Here is a 23765-nt window from a genome sequence, read left to right as displayed (position 1 = left end):
ATTAAGTATGCGAGTAACTTTGTGTTTTTTTTTAATTAATAAAAAAATAAATAGGACGAGAAAGAGAGAGAGAAATGCAATGGAAGGCATAGAAAATAAAATAAATAGGATGAGGGCGAAAGGGAAAATGTATATAAGATAACGAAAGAAAAAAAAATATTAATGAATGAGTAAGAGAGAGAAAATGTGAATGGGTGGGAGAGAGAAAATGTGAATAGGTGAGAGATAGAAGATGTGAACGAGTGAGTGAGAGAGAGAGAGAGAGAATGTGAATGAGTGAGAAATAGAAATGCGAATGAGTGAGTGAGAGAGAGAATGTGAATGGGAGAGAGTGAATATAAATGAGTGAGAGAAAAGTGAATGGGAGAGGGAAGATAGAAAATGTGAATGGGTGGGAAAGAGAAAATGTGAACGAGTGAGTGAGTGAGTGAGAGAGAGAGAGAATGTGAATGAGTGAGAGATAGAAAATGTAAATAGGTGAGAGATAGAAAATGTAAATAGGTGAGAGATAGAAAATTCGAATGAGTGAGTGAGAGAGAGAATGTGAATGGGAGAGAGTGAATGGGTGAGAGGAAAGTGAATGGGTGAGGAGAGATAGAAAATGTGAATGAGTGAGATATCGAAAATGCGAATGAGTAAGTAGAGAGAGAGAGAGAATGTGAATGTGAATGAGTGAGAGAAAAGTGAATGGGAGAGGGGAGATAGAAAATGTGAATGGGTGAGAGATAGAAAATGTGGATGAGTGAATGTGTGTTTGTGTGTGTGTGTGAGAGAGAGAGAGAGAGAGAGAGAGAGAGAGAGAGAGAGAGAATGTGAGTGAGATAGTGACTCGTCTGGGTGTAAGAGAGATTAATGATGAATGAGTGAGAGGGGGTGAGAAAGAATGTGGGTGTGTAAGAGAGGTGGGGAGAATATGCGAATGAATGAGTTAGAGAGACAGATGAATGAAAATACTTGAACATATTGAAATAATTTTGCATGTACTATTGAATAGTAAAACTTTAAAGGGTTATAGAGCTATAGCCTGTTAAGAATTGTTAAGAGGTCATCTCTCATGGTCACATTTTCAAAGAAAAAACCAAAAATGTGTTGTCCATTTTTGCCCCCTGTATTGTCATATACGTATTGGAGTTTACAAAAAGTTTTAACTTCTTGCTTGTCTTACAAATGCTAGTTGTAACAACTGTTCATGTCTTATCATCGTTTGTCTGTTGGGCAGCATTAAAAAAAATCGTTCGTGGAATTTCTTATCTGTTAGACATATAAACACTGGGAACTTCGCTTTTTTAATTTACTATGCTGATTCCAAGGATGCTAACTAAACCCAACCAAAAATGAACACAATAAAACAGAAATTGTCTTCCGGATAATCATTAGGAAATTGAGTTTTTCAGTAGGTTTTAGCAGATGACTTCAACATTTAAAAATTCAATTTTAGCATGTTAAATAATTAACTATAAAATAGGTAATGAAATTTGTATTTTACTTTTATTTTATTTATATTGAGTGTTATTATATTATTGAACGATCAGAACTATAAACTTTTAGCTTTGTTTGAGAAATTTGCTGGGGAGGTTTAAAATTATACAGCATTTTAAAGCACGGGTTTTCTCGTAGTTTAGAAAATATTTTTGTCTTTCGAAACCAGCCCATTATTATTATTGTTATTATTTATTAAGAAGATCGCCAGTTGATAATGTTCGTTCTGGCCATCATGACTCTTGTATTGTTGTTTAAATTACGATATTAAGTAATCTTCGAAATGGACAGTGAATATTGCTAGAACGTCTATTAAGTTCAGTTCATCTTCAATTTATTCAATTACATTGTCTTACCATTAGTTATAATATATGGGAATTAGTTGCTCGAAGTGACGATGTACTCACGGGGATTTTCCGGCATCCTACACCTTGGAATGACTAATTTATTATATAAATATTATGTAAATAGATTGTCGTTGGGTTAGTTTAAAATATATAAGTTTATGAAATACGACTTAGGTATCAATATATAGGGCGATAAGTATCAATCACTACTCGTACGACAAAGTTCGCAGATGCTTCTACATCTCAAATGCACCAAAAAAGACCCATCTGATTATCAGCCCTTTCGTAAATATTCAACATTTTGTTGATGTTTTTTCAACTCTATACGGTTTTCTCTGTAAATCTATACTCGTAGCTCTTGCGTTCATTTTTGGGGAAATAAAAAAAAATAAAAAACAAGCTTTCTAGCTGTTCACCCTTTCCTTTGATTACATCGAACTAAAATGCATAAATTTTATGCTAAATGGGAAAAACTTATGACGGTGAAAAAAATGCGGAGTAGGGTTGATTAATCTTTCAAAAACTGATTTATGCTAAAAATTACTAATGCTAAAAATAAAAATCAAATAAAACGCATGAAAGAGAGACAAACATAGTAAACAACCAAAGCAGAAAAATTAGTTTGAATGTGTCTTTTCTTTTATTAAGTTAAAGTTGGTAAAAACTTTTTTTTGGTCTGGGTTTAGAGTAGATATTTGGTCCACTTTTTCTACGGCAGATATATTTTATGTTTTTGTTTTCATATAACCAGTTTGCATAAAAAAATCTACTTGTAGCTTTTTACTTTTTGAGCTTGGCAAATTTCATAACAACTTTGTTTAATAAGCTTTCTGGAGGTATATTTCTTTAATTACATCAAACCAAAATGCAGACATTAACTATTCATTTTGAGGAAATCGAATAAAAACATTGAAAAGAGCGTTAAATTTTCTTTGAGAAGGAACCCTTGTAGAATGTTCAATTTAATTTTTGTTATCTATGTATACATCTATGTTTATGCTAAAAATTGCTTACTCCAAAAATGAGAATTCAACGTAAAAAAAGATAGACAATAAACATAGTAAACAATCAAAGCCGAAAAATGACGTTGAATTTGTCTTTTTTATTTTTTTTCTGTGTTTAGTGTAGATATTTTGTACAATTTTCTGCTTTGATTGTTAGCTATGTCGATTGTCTTTTTTTATGTGTTTTATTCCATTTTTCTTTCTTTTTATACTTTTTTAAAATTAATTTAAAGTTGAGAAGGAAATTTTGGCTAGGGAAAAAATTGCATTACTGGATTAATCCCACTCCCTCTTTTTTTTTTCTCACCGTCAGCACTTTTTTCCCAATTAGCATAAAATGTCTGCATTTTGGTTTGATGTAATTAAAGAAATATACCTCCAGAAAGCTTATTAAACAAAGTTGTTATGAAATTTGTCAAGCTCAAAAAGTAAATTGAAAGTTCTAGAAAGGTTTTCAAAGGGAATTTAATGCTTTTTAGGATTTCCCCAAAAATGAATATGTAGTTGAAAAGCTGTGAGTATGAAAATCGTAGATAGTTTAAAAAAAACATAAAATTTTGGTTACATATCTGCGAAAGGGTTGAGAATCAGACCATGGTTCATACGAACTGTTTTGTTTCAGTTCGGGTGTGGAAGCACCTTAAGAACTTTGTCGTGCGAATAGCGAATCCCCTGTGTTATTGATATTCAGTCGTAATAATATTATATAATTTTCAGTCTTGAGCCGACGTAAGTGAATAGGAGTGTGATATTTAGGCTTAACTTAGAATATTTAGTTAAAAAAAGGATCAGGCAATGTATAAGTTTCAGTTTTCAACCAAAATTGATGAATAGATAGGAATGTAGTATTTTCTAGGCTTAACTTAGAATTTTGAGTTAAATATATTAGTAAAATAAAGCTCTTGTAATATATAATTTTCAGTTTTCAACCAATATTAGTGAATAATTAGAAGAGTCGTATCTAGGTTAACTTCAAATTTTCAGTTAAATAATGGATCTTGTAACATATATAATTTTCAATTTTCAACTAACATTGGTGAATAGTGAGGAATATGATATTTTCTAGGCTTAACTTAGAATTTTTAGGTAAATAAAGGATCTTGTAAAAAAATTTGTTAATTTTCAGTTATTCAGGTGTAATAATATCAAAACGATTCTGTTATATTTTTTAGAGCTAAAATGCAAAATAGTAAATTCTTTAAAGGTGATTCAAACCAATCAAATTAGTCCTGAACGTTTCCATTTGATAGTAGATCATCTTGACCTACATTTATCCCATTTAATACCTTCTTAAAACGAAATGTATCAATGTCTCGTGCTTCGTAGAAAGAAACAATTATTGTCAATATTTATAAAAAGTAAATAGTTTTATTTGGGCTTTTTGAATTGTCCAAATTTAGAAATCATAAAATTGATTTATAAAGTTGAGAAGAGTATCTGCGAAGCTTCTAGTATTTCACGTCAAAGGAATGGAAAGAAAATAAATGGGATATTTTCGACGAGACTAAAAAAAACCTAAAACTGAAAGAAAGGGTTTTTAGGAAGTTTTAGAATTATTGTCGAGTATTTGTGGTTTGAGTGTTTAAACTCTGTTGTCTGTAATAAATTTGAAGCAGTCTTTCATTACTGTACGGTCTGATAATGGTGCTAAGCTAAAAATGTTCAAGAGAAAACTGCGCTGTTTAAACTGACCAAGAATAAATAAAAATTCTATGTATAGGGCAAAAACAAACGTTTTAAAAATCCAAGCTTTATGGGGCAAATTCTGAAAGTTTGAAGCTGACTTTTTTTCTGATATGTTCAGGTAATTGTTTAATCAATTGATTTTAAAATGTAATATTTTTTTCCAGCTAAATGTTCGCGTTACGACGATGGACGCCGAGTTGGAGTTTTCTATCCAACAATCCACAACCGGCAAACAGCTCTTCGACCAGGTGGTGAAGACCATCGGCCTCCGCGAAGTTTGGTTTTTTGGACTTCAGTACACGGACGGAAAAGGGGACTCGACGTGGATCAAACTCTACAAAAAGGTCAGTTTTAACTGCCCAAACACCGACAAAGAAATTAAACGCTTTTGTTGAACAATTCTTTGTTTTCCACCGTGCCGGAATTTTATAGAAACAAACGCGAAAAGTCCTCGTTTTTACATAATTGTCCTTGCAAGTTGAACACAATGCCTTATAAATACAGTGCTTGTATGGCTGTTTGTTCTCATGAATCACAAAGAAATACATATCCTTTTCGTTTTGTGATGCTCTCGGCGGCCGAATAACGTGGGGCGTTTTCCCAAGGTATAATGCCATCAATATTCACAACGTTTGTCACTTTGCCGTGGATTTTTGTTCTGTGTGATTATTAAATATTGACCTAGTTCCTTCACACGCTACCTTGATATAAAAATAACTATTAAAGAAAGAGTTTTTGGGAAATTCATTCGGGATGCACGACTGCAGGTCGACCTTGGTTAAGGTAAACCTGGCTAGGTCAGATGTGTAAGGCATGTCAAGGAAAGCTTCTTCTCATCCTAGTGTGCCGTATGTCGACCTATTATGTCACTTAACTTTAGCATGATATTTAAAAAATATGGATTTAAAATTTATTGCCTGTTATTTTTAAAATTAACTTTAGGCCCCGATTTTTCAGTATCCCTACTAGCTCCACTTTCATGAAAATTTATTTTCATGGCATACCTTATAATCAATATGCTTTTCTTTTCTCCTACAAATATAATTTTTTAACGTTTTTATCCTTTTCAACGCTGTTTAAATACTTTTCGAGCTCCTCTGGGCTACTTCTCAGCCAATCTAGATGCATGATACAAAGGTAACAACTGTTGTTTAATGCTGCAGTTCAAAAAGACCTTCCAAACCAAATAAAGAATGTGAAGTTCATTAAAGCACAAATCCCAAATAATTTTTTCCTCCCTCTTACAAATATAATTTTTTTTAGAAACCTTTTACATCTTTTTATGGCTGTTTAAGTCCTTTAAGGCTGCTCCTCTTAGCTCCTTCTAAGCCAATGTACATGGTACAATAGTTGCAACAATAATTGTATAATGTAGGTAATTCAAAGATGAAATAAAGAATGTGAAAAGCATGATGTTAAATAAAGCACAAATCCCAAATAATTTTCTAGATTTAAAATATGGCCAATTGGAATGAAAACCCTCAGCTTCTTTTTTGAGCTGTCAATACATACTGAATACATTCGCTTCATCAGGAATTTAAACAACAATTAATAATATTACAAGTTTAATAAATATCAACCTTTGTTTACCTGTTGATTTATTTGTCGATAATTCAAGCGGATTATTATTATAAATTTACAATGATGGAGATCAAACATAACCCATCCATTCTGCATATATCAGAAATATAACCCTCAAAAGATCGATGAAGAAACTTGTTTTCTCTTACCATTGGGATTACCCCAGGTTTTTAATATAAAATAACAATACTGAAGGCTGATATTAATTATATCGGAAATAATATAGGGTTACTCATTCTTTACAATTTAAAAAAGATGTATGTGGCTGTGGTGAATATTTATAGCAGCCGGTTTTGTTGTCGTCAATTTGCTTGGTTAGTTTTCTAAATTGTATTTTAACCATAATATTAGATTTTTTTTGCACCATTAAAATTCAGAACATTTTATCCATCTTGCAATGTGCAAATTGGTTAGAATTTTATATTTAGCAAATTGTAGGCCCTATGTATTAGTCTTTAAACATATTTTTTTACATGGTAATCATCAATTAGTTAAAAAAATGACACTCAGAGACAAAAAAAGAGAATCATATTTTGTTGTTTATTTCAAACTATATGTATTTTTATCATTATACTTATTACACCATAATTTATTTTAATGAAAACAAATTAAACGAGATCAGAAATTCATGAGTTTTAATGATTATTATTTAATCATGATGGTTTTGAAAGAAAATTCAACGAAAACACAGGAAAATAATTTAGTTAAGGAATAAATTTTTTATTTAAATTTTATTCTATCACTGATTTTCTGGTATTTTGGTTTTCTTTCAAACCATCATAATTAATTAATTTTTTTAAACTCGTGAATTTCTAATTTAATTTGAACTTTAAACTTTTAAATTTACTAATTCACTACTTTCGTGGTCCGCTTGACCAATTAATACATGACAATTAATTAAGGTTTAATAAATAATTTAAATTTACATTAAAGTAGGGTGCTATAATTACAATAAATACAATAAAAATACATACACATAGTTTGAAATAAACAACAAAATACAAGTGTCCAGTTTTTGTCTTAGTGTATGCATTGTAATATTTTTAATAATATATTTTTTATCACTTAAATGTAATATCCTGGGCTGAATTTGTTGATATATTTTAAAATTTATTTTTTTATTTTTCCAATCCAATTTGGTTTTTTTATGTAATTATATACATATATGTACAGACAATTGTATCCACCTTTAATGTTTAATTTTTGATCAGTAACAGACAGTTTTTAAATAGTGTAATTTCTAATTTATGATTTATTTTCCAATTATATCTTGTTTAGTTAAAGGGAGATAAATTATATCATAAGGAAATGAAATTAGCACAGTGCATATGACTTTTTCTTGATTAGTTAGAATGTGTGTGTAGTCACTTCAGATTAATTTCAATTAAAAGAAGAAAATAAAAAGAAAAAAAAGCTTTTGCTTCCATCTCCCTTTATGTTTGAAAATGAGAGATGTGTTTCATCCATGAGCAAGGGGATTAAGTATTTTTACAGAGCATGCCCTAAACTAATACCTACTTACTTTCATCTATTTAAATATAACTATAAATCTACGTTCAGGATAATTGGAAATGGCCTGTAGGAAAATGAAATAAAAGCAGAATAATTTGATAATAATAAAAAAAATGTTTTTTGTTTAAAAAGCAATTTCATGGTTTTTTTTTTAAGTAAATTAATTACAAAAAGTAAAATTATTTTAAAAACCCACATAGAATTTTTTTTTAATAAAAACCAAATTAGCCAAAAAGGCAAATTAGCCTTAAAAATTTCCGATATAAAATATAATGAAAAATAATTAAAATACTGTTTTGTAAATATTTTATTTTTTAATTTTGTTACAATTGCTTGTGTTGCACTGTTTTGTTGTTATAGAATGTGTTAACATTTTAATTAACATGTTTAGATTTTTTATGGCAAATTTTGTTGCATGAGAAAGTATTGTTTAAGTTATCATCTCACGCTAGATAATACTTGATTAATTTTTATTTCAATTTTATATTGCATGCTAGCCTGACAATCTCATCACGAGGATAACAAAAATTTATAAAAAACAACTTCATCTAAAAAACAGGATTGACTTGGTAAGGGGAAAAACTGAAAAGTAATCAAATAAATTGATCAAAACTGTAAGCTGTACGTTTATTTTCCTTATTTTAATGCATGGAAAAACCCAACTCAGTTATCTTTCAAACATAAATATATGCAGGAATAGTTGTCGACTTATTACATATTATAATTTTCAATCTTAACCATGAAGAATTTATTGGGCCATTTCATTTACCTTCTTCATCTGCCTTATTGTTGTATTATGTAGAGTAGTCTTGAGCCATTAGAACCCATTTCAAAAGTCATTAAAAACACATTTCATACAGCAAATGGACAAAAACAAATGTTAATTGAATTGTGACATGTCATACAATATGACGTAATGTCTTCTTTAAAACCTTATTGAGGTGTTGAATAAATTGATAGCTTGTGTAATTGAATATGCTTCTTTTTGATTGCTGCATGCTGGGACGCTGTGTGGAAGCAAGACATTGTCTCTTGGGTGAGTTCAGCTTCTAAAAGCAACAGAATATATTTTATGTATTAATAGTATTCCTAAATTCATGTAAAAAATTCTAAATAAACAAAACTAATTGTTTCATCTCATAAAAGGCCAATGTAAAATTTTAAAAAAATCTTTTACGTGGCATTCTACTATATTTGAATATTTTTTGAAGCTTTCCAGGATTTTAATTTATTGTATGTTTGTTAAAAAATATTGTAGGACATATTTCATAATATTTCTTGTTGATTAAAATTCATGTGTGAAATGAGTTTACGAAGAGTCCTTGGTTATCTGCCAAGGTTTGGCCAAGTTGGGTGGGAAAGGCCAATCAGATTTTTTAGCAATGAAAATATGGATGATTAAAACTAATTTTAAACAATGAATAAAGTTTAATTTATTGTAATGTTTAATCACCATATTGCACATAATATTATGCACTAGATTAAACTCCTTCATGACAGGCATTTTCCTCGTGGAACTTAATTATTTGGTTCTAATCTGTTGTGTTTTAAATAACTGGCTTATGTGACTTGAATTGTGAATTAAAAATAAACTTTAAATAGGTCTGTAATTTGCATTTGATTTTTATTAGGTGATGAACCAAGATGTAAAGAAGGAAAGTCCTCTCCAGTTCAAATTCCGTGCCAAATTCTACCCCGAGGATGTTGCTGATGAATTAATTCAGGATATTACTCTTCGACTGTTCTACCTGCAGGTAAACCCTGTCTATTAGCCCATTTTGCTATAACAATTTGTACGAAACCTATCTTCATGTCAGATCAAATCGATCTAGTTCATTAAAATAGCATCAAGTGTTTAATTACATTTTTAGGTGAAACATACAATCCTTTCGGATGAAATTTACTGCCCCTCAGAAACTTCTGTTCTTTTGGCTTCTTATGCGGTTCAGGCTAGGCATGGCGACTATAACAAAAACAACCATGGGGCTGGTTTTTTAGCGAATGATAGACTTTTGCCCCAAAGGTAAGAGCATAAAACAAGTTTTTGTTAAAATTGTCGTTATAATAATTTTTCTTCAATTATAGAGTTATGGACCAGCACAAAATGTCAAAAGATGAATGGGAACAAAATATTACTACATGGTGGCATGAGCATAAAGGCATGTTGCGCGAGGATGCCATGATGGAATATTTAAAAATAGCTCAAGATCTTGAAATGTATGGTGTTAATTATTTTGAAATTCGTAATAAAAAAGGAACAGAATTGTTTCTTGGAGTTGATGCACTTGGGCTCAACATTTATGAGAAAGAAGACAAGTATGTTTGAAGGGAAAACATTTTAACAAGTACAATTGTTAATTTTTTTTTTCTTTCTATTACAGGTTAACGCCAAAAATAGGTTTCCCTTGGTCTGAAATTAGAAACATATCATTTAATGATAAAAAATTTATCATTAAACCTATTGACAAGAAAGCACCTGATTTTGTGTTTTTGGCGTCGAGAGTTAGAATAAACAAACGAATCCTTGCATTGTGCATGGGCAACCATGAGCTTTACATGAGGAGGCGTAAACCAGACACGATTGACGTCCAGCAGATGAAAGCACAGGCAAAAGAAGAGAAGCAAGCTAAACAACAACAACGGTGGGTAATTTGAATAACAAAAGTTTAGGAACTTTTTGTAAATGATTGTTTCACTCACGGATTTGTTGTTTACAACTATCCGGAATTCAAGCATTAAACATTCATCAGATTGAAGGAATTATAAATCTGTGAATAGAACCATCATTTACAAAAAGTGAATGTACATACTCTTCCCACCGTAATAATTTCTATAAATGATAGGAAGTACTAATTTGTTTTCTCTTTTCAATAGTGAGAAGCTCCAATCTGAAATTGCAGCTAGGGAAAAGGCCGAAAGGAAGCAGCAAGAATACGAAGAGAAGATTAAGTCAATGCAGGATGAAATGGAAAAACGCCAACAAGACCTTCAAGAAGCCCAAGTAAGATTTTTGTTCATATTTTGACTATTTTTTATACATAATTGTTAATAAATTGCAAGTTGAAATATAATTGAGGTTGTGATCTGGTTGACCTTTGCTACAGTTAAAATATTTGGCATTTGAACTTTTTAACCCATAAGTTAGAAATATTAATGTGGTATGAGTATACCGTTTTCCAACTAGTGTCCTTTTATATTTCCTTTTCATTTAATTTTTTGATTGATTGCAAGCAAATTTGTATTTTCAAGGTATGTTACCTTAAAGTTCTGTTTGCTCTATGTTTTCTGGTCTAATCTTAAAAGTCAACATTGTAGGTGATAAACCAAGGCCTGATATATTACTCTAGACTACAATAAAAATCTGTATTTTGTAATTATTACATGTCTTTAAGAATTGGGTTGAACAAAATCATCTATAATTTACACTTAAAAAAAATAAATTTCAAGTAAATAACATTTTGTGCAGTGGTTCAAATTGGCTAAGCTCACGGTTTGTCTGTATCTGAAAATAAACATTGTTCGATTACATAACAACACCCTGAAAGATAATGTTTATTGCTCTCCAGGAAATGATCCGCCGGCTCGAGGAGCAGCTCAGGCAGCTACAACTTGCCAAAGAGGAGCTGGAGCACAAGCAAAATGAACTGACTGTCATGATGAACCGCCTGGAAGAATCAAAGAACATGGAGGCAGTCGAAAGGGCCAAGCTCGAACAAGAAATCATGGCCAAGCAGGAGGAGGTTACTAGAATCCAAAGTGTAGTAGAAGCCAAAGATGAAGAGACGAGGCGACTTCAGGTATTTTCAAACCATAATAATGTTTATGTCGCAGGCAGATAGTGAAGTTCAGTGACTTAATGAAATGACTAGGCACATAGTTAAAATATAATAATTTGTCTATATAACTAATCATTTGCTCAAATCAAATGTAGATCTTTAAACCTCGGCCCATGTTTAGTCAGTCAGTCAATCTACACAATGACATAGCTGTACTCCTTTTCTTTTGTCCCTATGTAAGGCCTCTCTCAGTATCACAATGGCATCTCAGCACGAATGGTTTTACCTAGAGTTAGATGTGTATTCCAAGACAACAGAAACATGAAAATTTCGTACTTTCTGTTAGGCACATACAATCTGATAGAGGTAAGTTGTAAATTGAATGTGATTATTAAGCCGAAACTTGAATCTGATGCTATTACATATATGGTTTATATGAAATGTTTGGTAAATTGGCTGAAGTACACTGTATCATTGGCCATGGAGGCAGAGGCAAAGAATTTCAAAATGCCATGGTAGTCTTAGTTGCATGAACAAATAATGTTATGTCTCGATTGTATATAAATAAGTAAATGTATTTTTCATTATATTTTATTTTTGACTAACTAACTGCCTAATGCCATATTGAAAATAATTAAGTGCCGAGACTTTTGATGAAGTGTCTAGGCAATAAAGTCATACCATCAGTAATTTTAAATTTGAATAAATGACTTGGCATTTGACCAAATTACATATTTGACTAAGTGACTGCGACATATACATTTTGTACACTTAACTCATGTAGGTTTGATTTGTGATGCTTGTGGGTATGAAAAGTATGGAAAATTTAAAACAATCTCTTTATTTTATTTTATTTATTTTTAAATTAAGTTTAAAACTGAAATTTTACTTTATTATTATGTTATATAAATATTAATTATCTTTAAACAATTAATAAAACAGCACCCAAACTCTAAGCATCTTGAAACTGCATTATTTTTAATGTAAATATCATATGCAAATTTTTAAATTATTCTAGATATATTTTTATTATAAAGCTTGTTTTTGATATTGCACATAATCATAGATATTATTTAAGAAAGTATTAATTAATAGAATGCACCTAGTAGTTTAATAAATCTAGTTAATTTTTAACAAATAACCCCCTTGGCTGCGGTTGACCTGTCGAACCTCCTTGCCCGGTGCATACATCAACAGTGTGTTGACTTAGCTGTTGTTACTGTCAACCATTAAATCTTTAGGCTGGACAGGCTCGCAGTCAACAGGTTAAATACACTCAAAGACAAAACAAAACAGGAACTCGTATTTTGTTATTCATTTCAATACTGTATGTATTTTTATATATTAATTGCAGCATACTTAGCTTAATGTAACCCCAATTAAACGTGGTCAGAAATTTATGAGTTTTAATAAAAATAATTTGATTATGATGGTTTCAAAGAAAATTCACCAAAACACTGGAAAATCATTTAGTGATGGATTAAAACTTATTACTTAATTTTGGTCTTAACATATATTACCTGTTCTGATCTCACGGAGGTCCTTAATTCTCATAGGCATCAAGTAAATAAGCAGAATCCCATTCTTCAACAAGAGCAGTTTTAGCTGTTCATCTCCTGTTAGAGCTGTGGTGAATGATTTCTCATAAATGTTCTATGCGATCGAACTATGTATGTGTGGTCGAGCAGTATCAGGCATTAACACAAATTTGTTCCCAATAAATTGATCGAATAGGACCACAGTAGAGTTTCCAGAAGAATTTTCTGTCTCTCCAGCAGTAGAGAACCTGATGTGGTATGTCTAGAGTTTGGATGATGACCATCGCAACATAGACTGCTATACAGATGGTTCACTTATCAAAGGTAAAGGAAGTGGTGCTGGAATTCATATACCTAAATTACGTATCAGCATCTTCTCCCCTCTTGGAAATAACACCTCCGTTTTTCAGGCGGAAATCTGGGCCATTAATGTGTGTTGTAGAGCGCTTATGGAAAATAAAATGAAGGGAAAAGATATTAGAATTTTTTCTGACAGTCAGGCTAGTCTTAGGTCATTACAAAAAGATTTGTCAACCTCACGACTGGTGGAGGAAATTGTAGATCTTATTAATAGGATCTCTTCTAGGTTTACCATACCAGCACATAAAAGACACCACGGCAATGAAAAGGCAGATGGCCTGGCCAAAGAAGGCTCTAATACTGCGTTTGTCGGGCCTCAACCGATATTACCTCACTCTATGAGCAGTGAAAGAGAGTATTAATAATAACTGGGGCCCCGGACAAAAGCAACCAAGAGAGTTTGTTAAGGTGATCAAACCAGCAGAATCGAAATGGCTATTCTCTAACTCAAGGAAGGGAATTAGGAGGCTGATAGGTATCCTGACGGGCCACTGCCCACTGAGAAGACACCTCTCCATAATGGGTATTATACCGGATCCTTTTTGCCATTTTTGCGAAATAAAAGAAGAAACAGCAAGGCACTACCTTGCAGAATGTGATAGGTATGCTAGGTCTAGATTTGAAATCTTTGAAGGAGCGGACATCACCAAATCACTCCACGAGATTAAATGGTCCAAAATCTTGGGGTTTGTGAACAGGTCCAAGAGATGTATGTAGGACCCGTGAGCCGACCAAGTCCCGGACCTTTTAGGGATGGGGTACGAGTCTACCCAGGCATTTAACCCCTCGGGTCTTGGTCGCCCACCCTGCATAATATATGCCTAGAGACGATAACAGTTTTATAGCTTACATTATGGACCGTTTGGAGTTATCTCTATATGAAGAAAACTGTTTATCACAGTTCTGTAGTGCTGGAAGAGCAATAAGTCTCTCTAGCATTGTTTTCATGGTCAACCACTACCTTCTTGATCGAAACATCCGGGGCCCTAAACCAATATAGACTATTGTTTATAGTAGAGTGTGGCATACCTACATTGACACTATGTAACACTGTCCATTGTTGGCCAAACCATCTTGACTTAAAAACATGCTTTCAAGAAGAAAAAACGAATACTCAATTTTTACATAGATTTATTATTTCATCAAAAACGAGAGCTCTGGAGAGGATGATTGAACTGATTTTCTTTATTATTTTTAATCTAAAGATTGTATAAGATTAGTAACGCTCCATAAAGGTAAACAAGTTCCAATGTTGTGTTTTTTTTTAAGTCAACTATAAATCTTAAAACCTAGTTATGAAAATGAAACAAATACAAACGTCGCTTTCTTTTGTCTTTGAGTGTAACTTGAGTGTATGTAGTGGCAGTTCAATGTATACAATGCTATTTAATAATGTTGTAGGAAGAAGTAGAAGCTGTACGTAGGAAGCAAGCAGAGGTGCGTTGTTTGTGTAGTTATTTATTTTATGTAGAAAGCTTTGGAGTAGTTTGCATGTTGAGTTTTTCATATTTTTGGTATTTACTAAAAATTGTTTTCTAACACAGGAAGAGGTTGAAGCCGCAAGGCTGAAACAAGAGGAAGCTACGGCAGCAATGCTTGCCTCTGCAACTCCTCAGCATCATCATGTTATGGAAAACGATCAAGATGATAATGATGACATGCCTAATGGCAATGTCTCCCGTGATCTTCCTACTGATGACAACATTGTAGATCCTGTTGAAGAGAGGCGTACTTTGGCTGAGAGAAATGAAAGACTTCACGATCAGCTCAAGGTATATTTTTTAACTTTAATAAAAGACAATTAGTTCTTTTTATTGCTTGGCTTTCTTTTCAGCAACTAGACAACCATCAAACATTTTCTTTTTATTGATATCGATTTACTCCCCTCATCAGTCTCGTTTTCTTTTAAATCAATATCAATAAAAAGAAAATGAGTTCGATGGTTGTCTAATTCTTCAAAAGAAACCCAAGAAATATAAAAAAATCAACAGGAAGAGTAAAAAACATACAATTGGTTTTGTTTTTGTTCATTTCTTTTTATCAATAAATTTCAGATGCTTAAACAAGATTTGGCACAATCAAGAGATGAGACAAAAGAAACTGCTATGGATAAAATTCACAGAGAGAACGTACGCCAGGGAAGAGATAAGTACAAAACTTTGCGAGAAATCCGTAAAGGTAACACAAAGCGCAGAGTAGACCAGTTTGAAAATATGTAAAAATTTTAGATTTTTTAGAGGCATATCAATCAGAAAGAATGTTTTAATGCAAGCAAAATCTGTGCATTTTGGAAATTTTGAATTTAATAAGAAAAAAAAATTGGTCACTGGGGTTTTTTAAATCATCTTGCTTACCCTTGAGAAGAAAGTATCAGTAACTCATTCGATTCCACATTAAAATTTAAAAACCCCTTGTGATCATTAGCAATTGGAGACTTTTTAAACAAATTTTCATTTCAAAAAAATTATTTTACAGTGAAAGGCATTTTAAATTTACGATGCCAATAAGCAAATCATTCCAAATAAAGTGAATATGGGTGTGGTATTACCTTGATTGCCAAAGTTATTTGAACATAATCCATTAATAACGGGACAAAAAATCTATATTGTATCCTATTAAGAGAATTATTTATTTTTGATGCGAAATTAAGTGATGATTAAGTGTTGTGCCGTGTTCAAAAAATTATCGCTATTTTTGTTAGATTCTCAAAATCTATTACTTGTTATACTCAGTTGTTTTCAATCTGTTTCTCGTTTCATGTTAGTTGGATAGAGATGCAAAAACAATCCACGTATTCTCTAATGTTATGTTTAACCGTTAAAATGTCTCAGATTACAGTTTGCAAATGTTTTAATAAGAAATATTATTTTATCGTATGTGTCGTCTTCTACTTAATTATTTACTGTTAATTCTCATTTATTTAATAATTTGTATAAAAAGTTATTTTATTATTGTTTATATACAGCATACTTTAGGTTTATTATTCATATTTTATTTGATCATTCCAAAAGTTCTAATTTTCTTAAGTGGCCTTAAATACTTTGTGTATATTTATATTGTGATTTTACTCTTAGCATTATATATTTTTTCACTTTATAATAAGCTGAATGTAATTTTACAATATAGATAAAAAAAATCAGTATTACTGAAATTTGTATTTTCTCAATTTTATATCAAATATTTATTAAAACAAAAAAAGCATAGTTTTCATTATTTTAATAAAAAAAAGGAACTTAAAAGTAGCATGCTGGCAGATTAGTTTTAACTGCTCAATTAATAACAAATTTAACCATTTGGATTTCGTACTTAAAAATATATAAATTATATATATTTGAAAAATTCTCTTCGTCGATGTATACTTTGTTAATCCTTCTTCTCCACTTCCACCCCCTTATTATTAAAGGCAGTTTTGTATAAGTATAAATTCGCCATGATTTCAATATCCATCACTTGATTTTCTCCCCCAAATACTTATTACAAATATTGGTTTAATTTGTGAAGATATTTAAATGTATTGTAGATACTGTTGTATGTTTTCCTCTAGTTTAAGTATCATTTACAGATTTTGTTTAGTCATGTTAACAAAAAATAAATGTATAGCAATAAAACCTGGGGTACATAATATGCTTTGTTATTTGCTTATAACCCAGCCTCGTCAGTTTTTTCCACTTTTGAATTATATTTTTATATTACTGATTACTATAATCATGTACAAATTTAATCCTTACATTTCAGCTTTTGTAATTTGCAAAAAAAAACTGGAGACCTCAAGAATTACCCACCCTCGGGTGTTAGCAATCTGAACAGGCCTCGGTATTGTAAGTCGAACAGCATGGACGTTTCAGCCCCCAGCGCAATCATTTCTTAAAACGAAATCAATCCACTCTCTCACTCACTCTTAAATACCATCTTTCTTATGTTACTTGTTATTCCTCCTTCAACCCTCTCACACTACACATTCACGACAATTTATACATTCATTGTCAACACAGGGACAAAACTCTCATTCATACTGAGGGAGCGACAATGAAGCGCATGTACCATTGGAATTCACGGCACACAACACATCTTCGCCCGCCTTATACTTTTCTGTGAAGGTGGGGGGCAAACTGTTGACTGATACTTTACCATACAAGAAATTAGCTCGCTGAAGGTATAGTGGAGTAGCCAACATGGTAACAAGTACGGTGAGGTCATAGGACAGTCAGCCATTTGTCTAGCTCGAATACCATTCACAGAGCTGCTATCCTTAAGGCTTTGTATAAACGCCTGTATATTGCGTTTTTACAAATTTCAGTGCTTTATATATTTCTTATAAACTGTAATACATCAGTACTTTTTACTTTGTTATTCGTTTCATTTGGTATAACTGTTTATACAGCCTATTCCAAATGAATAGATCACATAATATTCATAAACGTTGAAAATGACAAAACGGGGCAAGTTACGGCTTTTGCCGTTTTGCATATTTCAGCACTTTTTACATTTGTTATTTGTTTCATTTGTTATAAATTGTTTATACAGCCTATTTCAAATGAATAGATCACATAATATACATAAAATATTGATAAACGTTAAAAATGACAAAACGGGGCAAGTTACGGCTTTTGCCGTTTTGCATATTTCAGCACTTTTTACATTTGTTATTTGTTTCATTTGTTATAGGGCAAGTTACGGCTTTTGCCGTTTTGCATATTTCAGCACTTTTTACATTTATTACTTGTTTCATTTGTTATAAATTGTTTATACAGCCTATTTCAAATGAATAGATCACATAATATACATAAAATATTGATAAACGTTGAAAATGACAAAACGGGACAAGTTATGGTTTTTGTCGTTTTGCAAATTTCAGTACTTTTTATATTTGTTATTCATTTCATTTGTTATAAACTGTTTATACAGCCTATTTCAAATGAATAGATCACATAATATAAATAAAATATTGATAAACGTTGAAAATAGAATGTGGCGAATTGGCCTGTTTTTGGCCTTTACGTTTTTGCAAATTTTTCTTTACTTTTTACAATTGTTATTAGGATAATTTTATCTGTTTATTCATTCTATTTCAACCAAATAGCTCTACTGCAAAAAGGAGCAAATTGGCTGACTTTTGGCTCTTGCCAATTTCCATGTATTTTTGAATATGGCTGAATTGGCATCTAAAGATCACTCTTGGAACGGTGTGCCCCGGTTTGGCCACATAGCTGAGGGTAAGCTGGTCTCCATGAAGGTTCGGCAGCAGCATGTCTAAACATCATATCTAAACGAACCCGAGTTTGCTTGAAGGTCCTGGTGGAAGAACCTATCAAGCCCCTGCAGGCACATTTTTTGAGTAAGCAATAACCAAAGATCAAGCGCAACAGGAAGTCAAACATTTTCGGATGGGTCTTCCTCTCCGTTCAACCTGAAGCGTCTTACGAACTTTAAGTGTTATATCTTTTCTCCCTTTACCCTCGACGGCATCAACATGCGCCTGCAATCAACTTTTGATCAGACTTGGGGCCTAGGAATCTCACCGACTCTGACCTTACTTTTATGTTAAGCATAAATAGATTGCATGTCATTTCACTAATAGTGTACCTGTTTCAGCAGCTACAAATTCAAACAATTGTACATAAAAAGTTTCAATTTTTCCCAATTCATTATCTACAGCGTGTGCCCTTTACCAGAATAAATGGTAAACCGGAATGACGTCTGGAAGATTGAATTTCTTATTTCATTTACATTAACTGAAATGCATGAGTTATTATGCTGGAATAGCATGTTTCTGTTAGAGTTTTCTTGAGATGTATTGTTCGGGGTGTTAATATAAACATTAAAAATTGCCAAGTCCTTTCAGAATGTCAAAAAATCTTATTTATGTTCCATTTGCATGTACTTTGAAGTTTGTGCATGTATATTATGTTATATTATGTAAGTTTAACTTTTTCCCCCTGATATATTTTAAAATGAAGAAATTTGTTTAAATTAAGAGTAGTTTTTTAAAGTTGTTTTAATAAAAATATGATATTCTTATGTACATATTTATTGCAGCCGATTTTTAATTTTTTAAATAATACTTTTAGTAAACTGGAAAGTTTGTGTCTACATCACTGGCCCAAGCATGCAGACCTCCTTTTAAGTCGTAAACGTCAACATCTTTTAACATTTCCATGAGTTTCTTTGTACCTATCTGTGAATCATTGCCCCTCCGGCAAACGACGTAAACTGAAACAAATTAAAATGTCAATTATATTGGTATTCTTGGTATTTTATTTAATTTATATAACCCACCAGATGTCTTCTCTGGACCCTCGGCTTTCGGAACAGCTTCCTCAACCTTATCTCGTTTACTGATATCATCCAAGGGCAAATTTACAGATCCTGCTATATGGCACATTTGAAATTCAATAGGAGACCTCACATCAACTACTACATGCTGTTTGCCGCTTAACATTACTTCGTGAAGCTGTTTGGCTGAGACTCGTTGAGACGGAGATAGAATTTTTAAATTTGGATTCTAGAACGTAACTCTCATAAAATTTGGATGTTGAATTAAGAAAAATTAAATAAATTTAAAAAAAAGTTAAATTCACTAATTTCGTGGTCCGCTTGACCCATTAATACATTACAATTAATTAAGGTTTTTAGTTGAGATGAAAAAAAGTTAATGACACGAGAGGGATTCGAACCCACGACCTTCAGCTTGATACGCCGATGCTCTACCACCTGAGCTATCGTGACCTCGTTCCATTCGGACATCAACTCCCCATCTCAACCCCACCTTATGCCCTCCTTTTGCCATTTTTCAAATGTCGAGTAATCGGTTTGGATTCTCGACGACAATTGAAAAATGGCAAAAGGAGGGAAAACTCATAAGGTGGGGTTGAGATGGGGAGTTGATGTCCGAGTGGATTGAGGTCACGATAGCTCAGGTGGTAGAGCAGCGGCATATCAAGCCGAAGGTCGTGGGTTCGTATCCGTCTCATGCCAACTTTTTTTCATCTCAACTAAAAACCTTAATTGTTTTTTTTTTAAGTAAAAAACAGACACATTTGAGAGAAATTTAAATCAATGAGAGTAGCAAACCTGGTAAAGTGACCAAGTGCTGGTCATCATCAAAATGTAATATGTATATGTATAAAATATAATATGTGTAAAAATAACATTCGAATATAATACATCGGTTGACTGAGTTTGTCTACTTTTGCTGGTTTAAATCTCACTCAAATGAGTTTCAGCTTCAAGCCATCTTCAGTGAGGAATAGTTCCAAGTTCCCCATAAATGATATAACCTTGTCCTTTGCCCACAAGAACACCTTACCTTGTCATTTGCTCGAGATCCACAAAACTGTTCATAATCGACCAATTGTTTTATTGTAGGATGGTCACTGCAGATTAAGCATTTTTCAGACCGATTTCTCAGTTTTACAGTTCTAAATGTAGTCTCAAGTCCATCGAATATTAACAATTTCCCTGAAAGGACGCCCTCATTCTCCAGAATTATGTTGACAGCTTGCAATGCCTGGAGTACACCAATTACACCGGGAACTGAAACTTTTGATTTAATATCGTATTTTTTCACCCACACACAAGTAATCACCTGGTCCTAAAACCCCCACGTCTCCACAATTGGAGACAGCCTCTGGAGGCGGAGGCTGTGGAAATAAGCATCTATAACATGGGCCGCCTTTGCAGTTGTAGACTGTTAGTTGTCCTTCCATTTTAATCGCGCTTCCAGATACTAACGGCCGATTGAGCAACACACAAACATCATTCAATAAATATCTAGTCGGTACATTATCCGTTGCGTCAATTACAATATCATACTTTGACACAATTTCTGAAGCGTTACTGCTACAAATCTGCTTATGGTGTTTTTCTATCTTGACTTCACTATTTAAGCTAAACAATAAAATTCTATGAGCTTATTTTCAAATAATTGATTTTGATGATTATTACTTCATTAATGAACTTGCTACGGATTCAACTTTTGAAATGCCGATGGAACTTTCTTTGTGTAAGATTTGGCGATGAAGGTTGCTTTCCTCCACGTCGTCATAGTCAAGAAGTCCAATCCGCCCTAGTACAATTTAATTTTTTCTTTTTAGTTAATTAATATTTCAGTTCATAAACTTTCGATGTACCAATCCCAGTTCCAACGAGGTATTGAGCAGCTGGACAACCCAATCCTCCACAACCAACAATCAGAACAGAAGCCTTTTTAAATTTCTCCTGACCTGGAATTATTAATTGTATAATTAATCGCATAGAAATTAAATTGTTTCGTAAGGAATTACCCTGAACACCGATGGACGGAACGATCATCTGTCGACTGTACTTCATCAGCTCACGGTTAGACAAAGAATGTTCTGGCTTAAAACAAACAATTTTGAAAAATAAACATCTATAAAAAACATTGATTTATTTTAGAGAATGAATCAGATGTCATGGCCTAATAAATTCTCTCAAATTAGACCCTACACTTTTCATGGGATATATATACTAGTAAGGTAGTATCAAATTTATTTATCTCTTGGCTATATAATAGCAGCTGGAAAAAAAAGCAAATGTCAGGATAGAAGATTGAACATCAGATGACATCGAAATCAAAAGAGAGGTGAGACAGGGGTGCATCCCATCACCACTACTATTTAACATATACTGTGAACACATATTCAGGGAAAATATTGATGATGTGGAGGAGGGTTTAAAGTTGATCGGTTCCCCAATAAATAGTGTAAGATATGTGAATGAATAATTTTCATTACAAATTGCCAAGAAGAACTACAAAGCCTACTTGTCAAGGTGTCTCAAAAAAGTAATGAACACATTTAAAAAACTGCAACAAAGATTAAATTTATGTTTATTGATAAGACACCTTCATGGACATAGAAATCCAGACAGATGACATCACCTTAGAGAGGGTCCTGACTGACATACCTAGACTGTCAGTTGAACGACCTATGGGATCACACTAAAAAAGTAATTTTCCCTTTACAAAATAATGGTGCTAGGACAGGATTACTTCGTCATCAACTATATTACTTCATAATCAATCTTAAGTGATATATTCACAGCTGAGTGTGTGTACTATAGTTCAGTTTTTCATCAAGTTTCTCCATTTTTCATTCAGTTGGGTAGTTCACGATGTTGGTGTGATGCTATAGGAAAAATGACTAGAAAGCAAGCATTTTTCATTTTGTTGCATGAACTCTGGAGTTGGAGGAGAAAATGATAGGCAGTGCAAAAAACTAAGTACAGGGATTATAGATGTAGATGTACTAGTCGGGGTGTAATATACTGCACCCTTTAAGAGCTATTGTATCCCCCATTCTCTGCCTAAAGCACACCGGTGAGTCCTACTTCATCAAGGAGCTTGATTAGTAGACCCAGTTTCGGTGGTTGAATCTCTTCTATGGTCACATTGTAGATCCCAAAGCACTTCCTCCTGCGGGCAAGTGTAGCACCACAGTTTGTTAGTAGATGTGTTGGTGTCTCCTCTGCCTCTGCAGAATCTACATGTGCCTTGGATTATTCCAATCTTCTTTAAGCGTTCATTTAGCTTGCATTGTCCTATTAAGAATCCTGTTCGCAGTTTATTTCTGCTTCCTCTGGTTCATTCTGCAGTTCTTTCCTTCTAAAATTCGTTAGGAGTTCTTGGATATTGTGTGTCCAATGAGCGAATTCCATTGTTCCTTCATTTTCTTTTTGTCCTGTCTGAGGTACTCATTGATAGTGTGGATTCCTATGGCACAGATTCAGGTCTTATCAGAGGTGTAGCGTCCTTGCAAGGTTGTCCGCTTCCTCGTTGCTTCTACTCCCAGCAGAGGCTGACTTTATTCTGCGTACCTAACAAGTTTAATTAGGTTGTGCAGTTCAACACCATGATATTTGAGCTTAGTGCTTTGATGGCTGCTTGGCTATCTGACATGATAGCTATATATGGATAATACAGATGTGAGCATATCTGGTGATGCAAACCTTCTAGAAAAATTTTGCATTGAAATAAATTATGGGGCTGAATGAACTGAGGTTCCGGAGATAAGGTCAAATGCAAGACACATTGCCAGAAATGTGCAGTTGGTTGTACTGACGCTATATATGGTAAACTTGATTTCACATGTGCCTCTTCTTTAGGGACTTGTGCGACATGACAATCAATAAAACATGCAGAGTAAATACTCAGGGTTCATATTTATATGATAAAATAGATAATACGACCTTGTTGAATGCTGAACTGTCAGATTCAAGGGATCAAATATCATCATAGAGTAAAAACAAGGAATGTGAAAACATCACTAAATAAACGGCAAGATTTATACCTGATATTTCGAGCCTTGGTGATTTTCTTTCTGGTTTTCATTAGGCATGTCCATGTCGGTTGAATTATGGTAGCTGAATTCGGACGAAGCCTAGAGAGTACTGACAAGGCTGATAAAACGGTGATAAGGCGTAATTCGAGATATCGGCCGGCTGGAATCGAGAATCGACCTCAAG

The 23765-nt window shown here is 32.9% G+C and overlaps 2 protein-coding genes across 5 annotated transcripts in view; one reads left to right on the top strand and one right to left on the bottom strand.

Annotated features, from left to right (window-relative positions):
* Positions 1-16176, top strand: part of LOC106674153 (moesin/ezrin/radixin homolog 1) — a 46651-nt gene extending 30475 nt beyond the window's left edge. For all 4 annotated transcript variants that reach the window (XM_014406716.2, XM_014406713.2, XM_014406715.2 and 1 more), the window contains 10 exons: positions 4681-4860; positions 9241-9363; positions 9481-9632; positions 9695-9925; positions 9991-10251; positions 10484-10610; positions 11176-11406; positions 14685-14720; positions 14828-15055; positions 15338-16176. In XM_014406716.2, the coding sequence (XP_014262202.1) occupies positions 4681-4860; positions 9241-9363; positions 9481-9632; positions 9695-9925; positions 9991-10251; positions 10484-10610; positions 11176-11406; positions 14685-14720; positions 14828-15055; positions 15338-15502 (1734 nt within the window). In that variant the 3' untranslated portion in view covers positions 15503-16176. The remainder of the gene's footprint in view (positions 1-4680; positions 4861-9240; positions 9364-9480; positions 9633-9694; positions 9926-9990; positions 10252-10483; positions 10611-11175; positions 11407-14684; positions 14721-14827; positions 15056-15337) is intronic.
* Positions 16177-19295: 3119 nt separating this feature from the next.
* Positions 19296-23691, bottom strand: LOC106674198 (adenylyltransferase and sulfurtransferase MOCS3). Its single transcript, XM_014406794.1, has 8 exons — positions 23591-23691; positions 21566-21641; positions 21413-21505; positions 21228-21348; positions 20869-21170; positions 20590-20816; positions 19560-19785; positions 19296-19493 (listed from the first exon to the last, which is right to left on the bottom strand). Exons 1-8 carry the CDS (start codon positions 23642-23644, stop codon positions 19348-19350), a joined length of 1245 nt encoding a protein of 414 aa, XP_014262280.1. The 5' UTR covers positions 23645-23691; the 3' UTR covers positions 19296-19347.
* Between the last annotated feature and the right edge of the window lie 74 nt (positions 23692-23765).

The sequence above is a fragment of the Cimex lectularius genome, unplaced genomic scaffold (assembly GCF_000648675.2).
Source record: "Cimex lectularius strain Harlan isolate CLEC.00 unplaced genomic scaffold, Clec_2.1 scaffold91, whole genome shotgun sequence".
NCBI lineage: Eukaryota > Metazoa > Arthropoda > Insecta > Hemiptera > Cimicidae > Cimex > Cimex lectularius.
The sequence above is the reverse complement of the archived record's forward strand: the minus strand, read 5'-3'. Positions and strand labels throughout refer to the sequence as shown.

Coding starts and splice junctions, on each gene's coding strand:
- LOC106674198 (XM_014406794.1), bottom strand. CDS start 23,644: ATGGACATGCCTAATGAAAACCAGAAAGAAAATCACCAAGGCTCGAAA. Junction 20,817..20,868: donor CGTGGGGGTTTTAGGACCAG/GTGATTACTTGT, acceptor CAAAAGTTTCAG/TTCCCGGTGTAATTGGTGTA. Junction 19,494..19,559: donor GGGTCCAGAGAAGACATCTG/GTGGGTTATATA, acceptor AATTTGTTTCAG/TTTACGTCGTTTGCCGGAGG.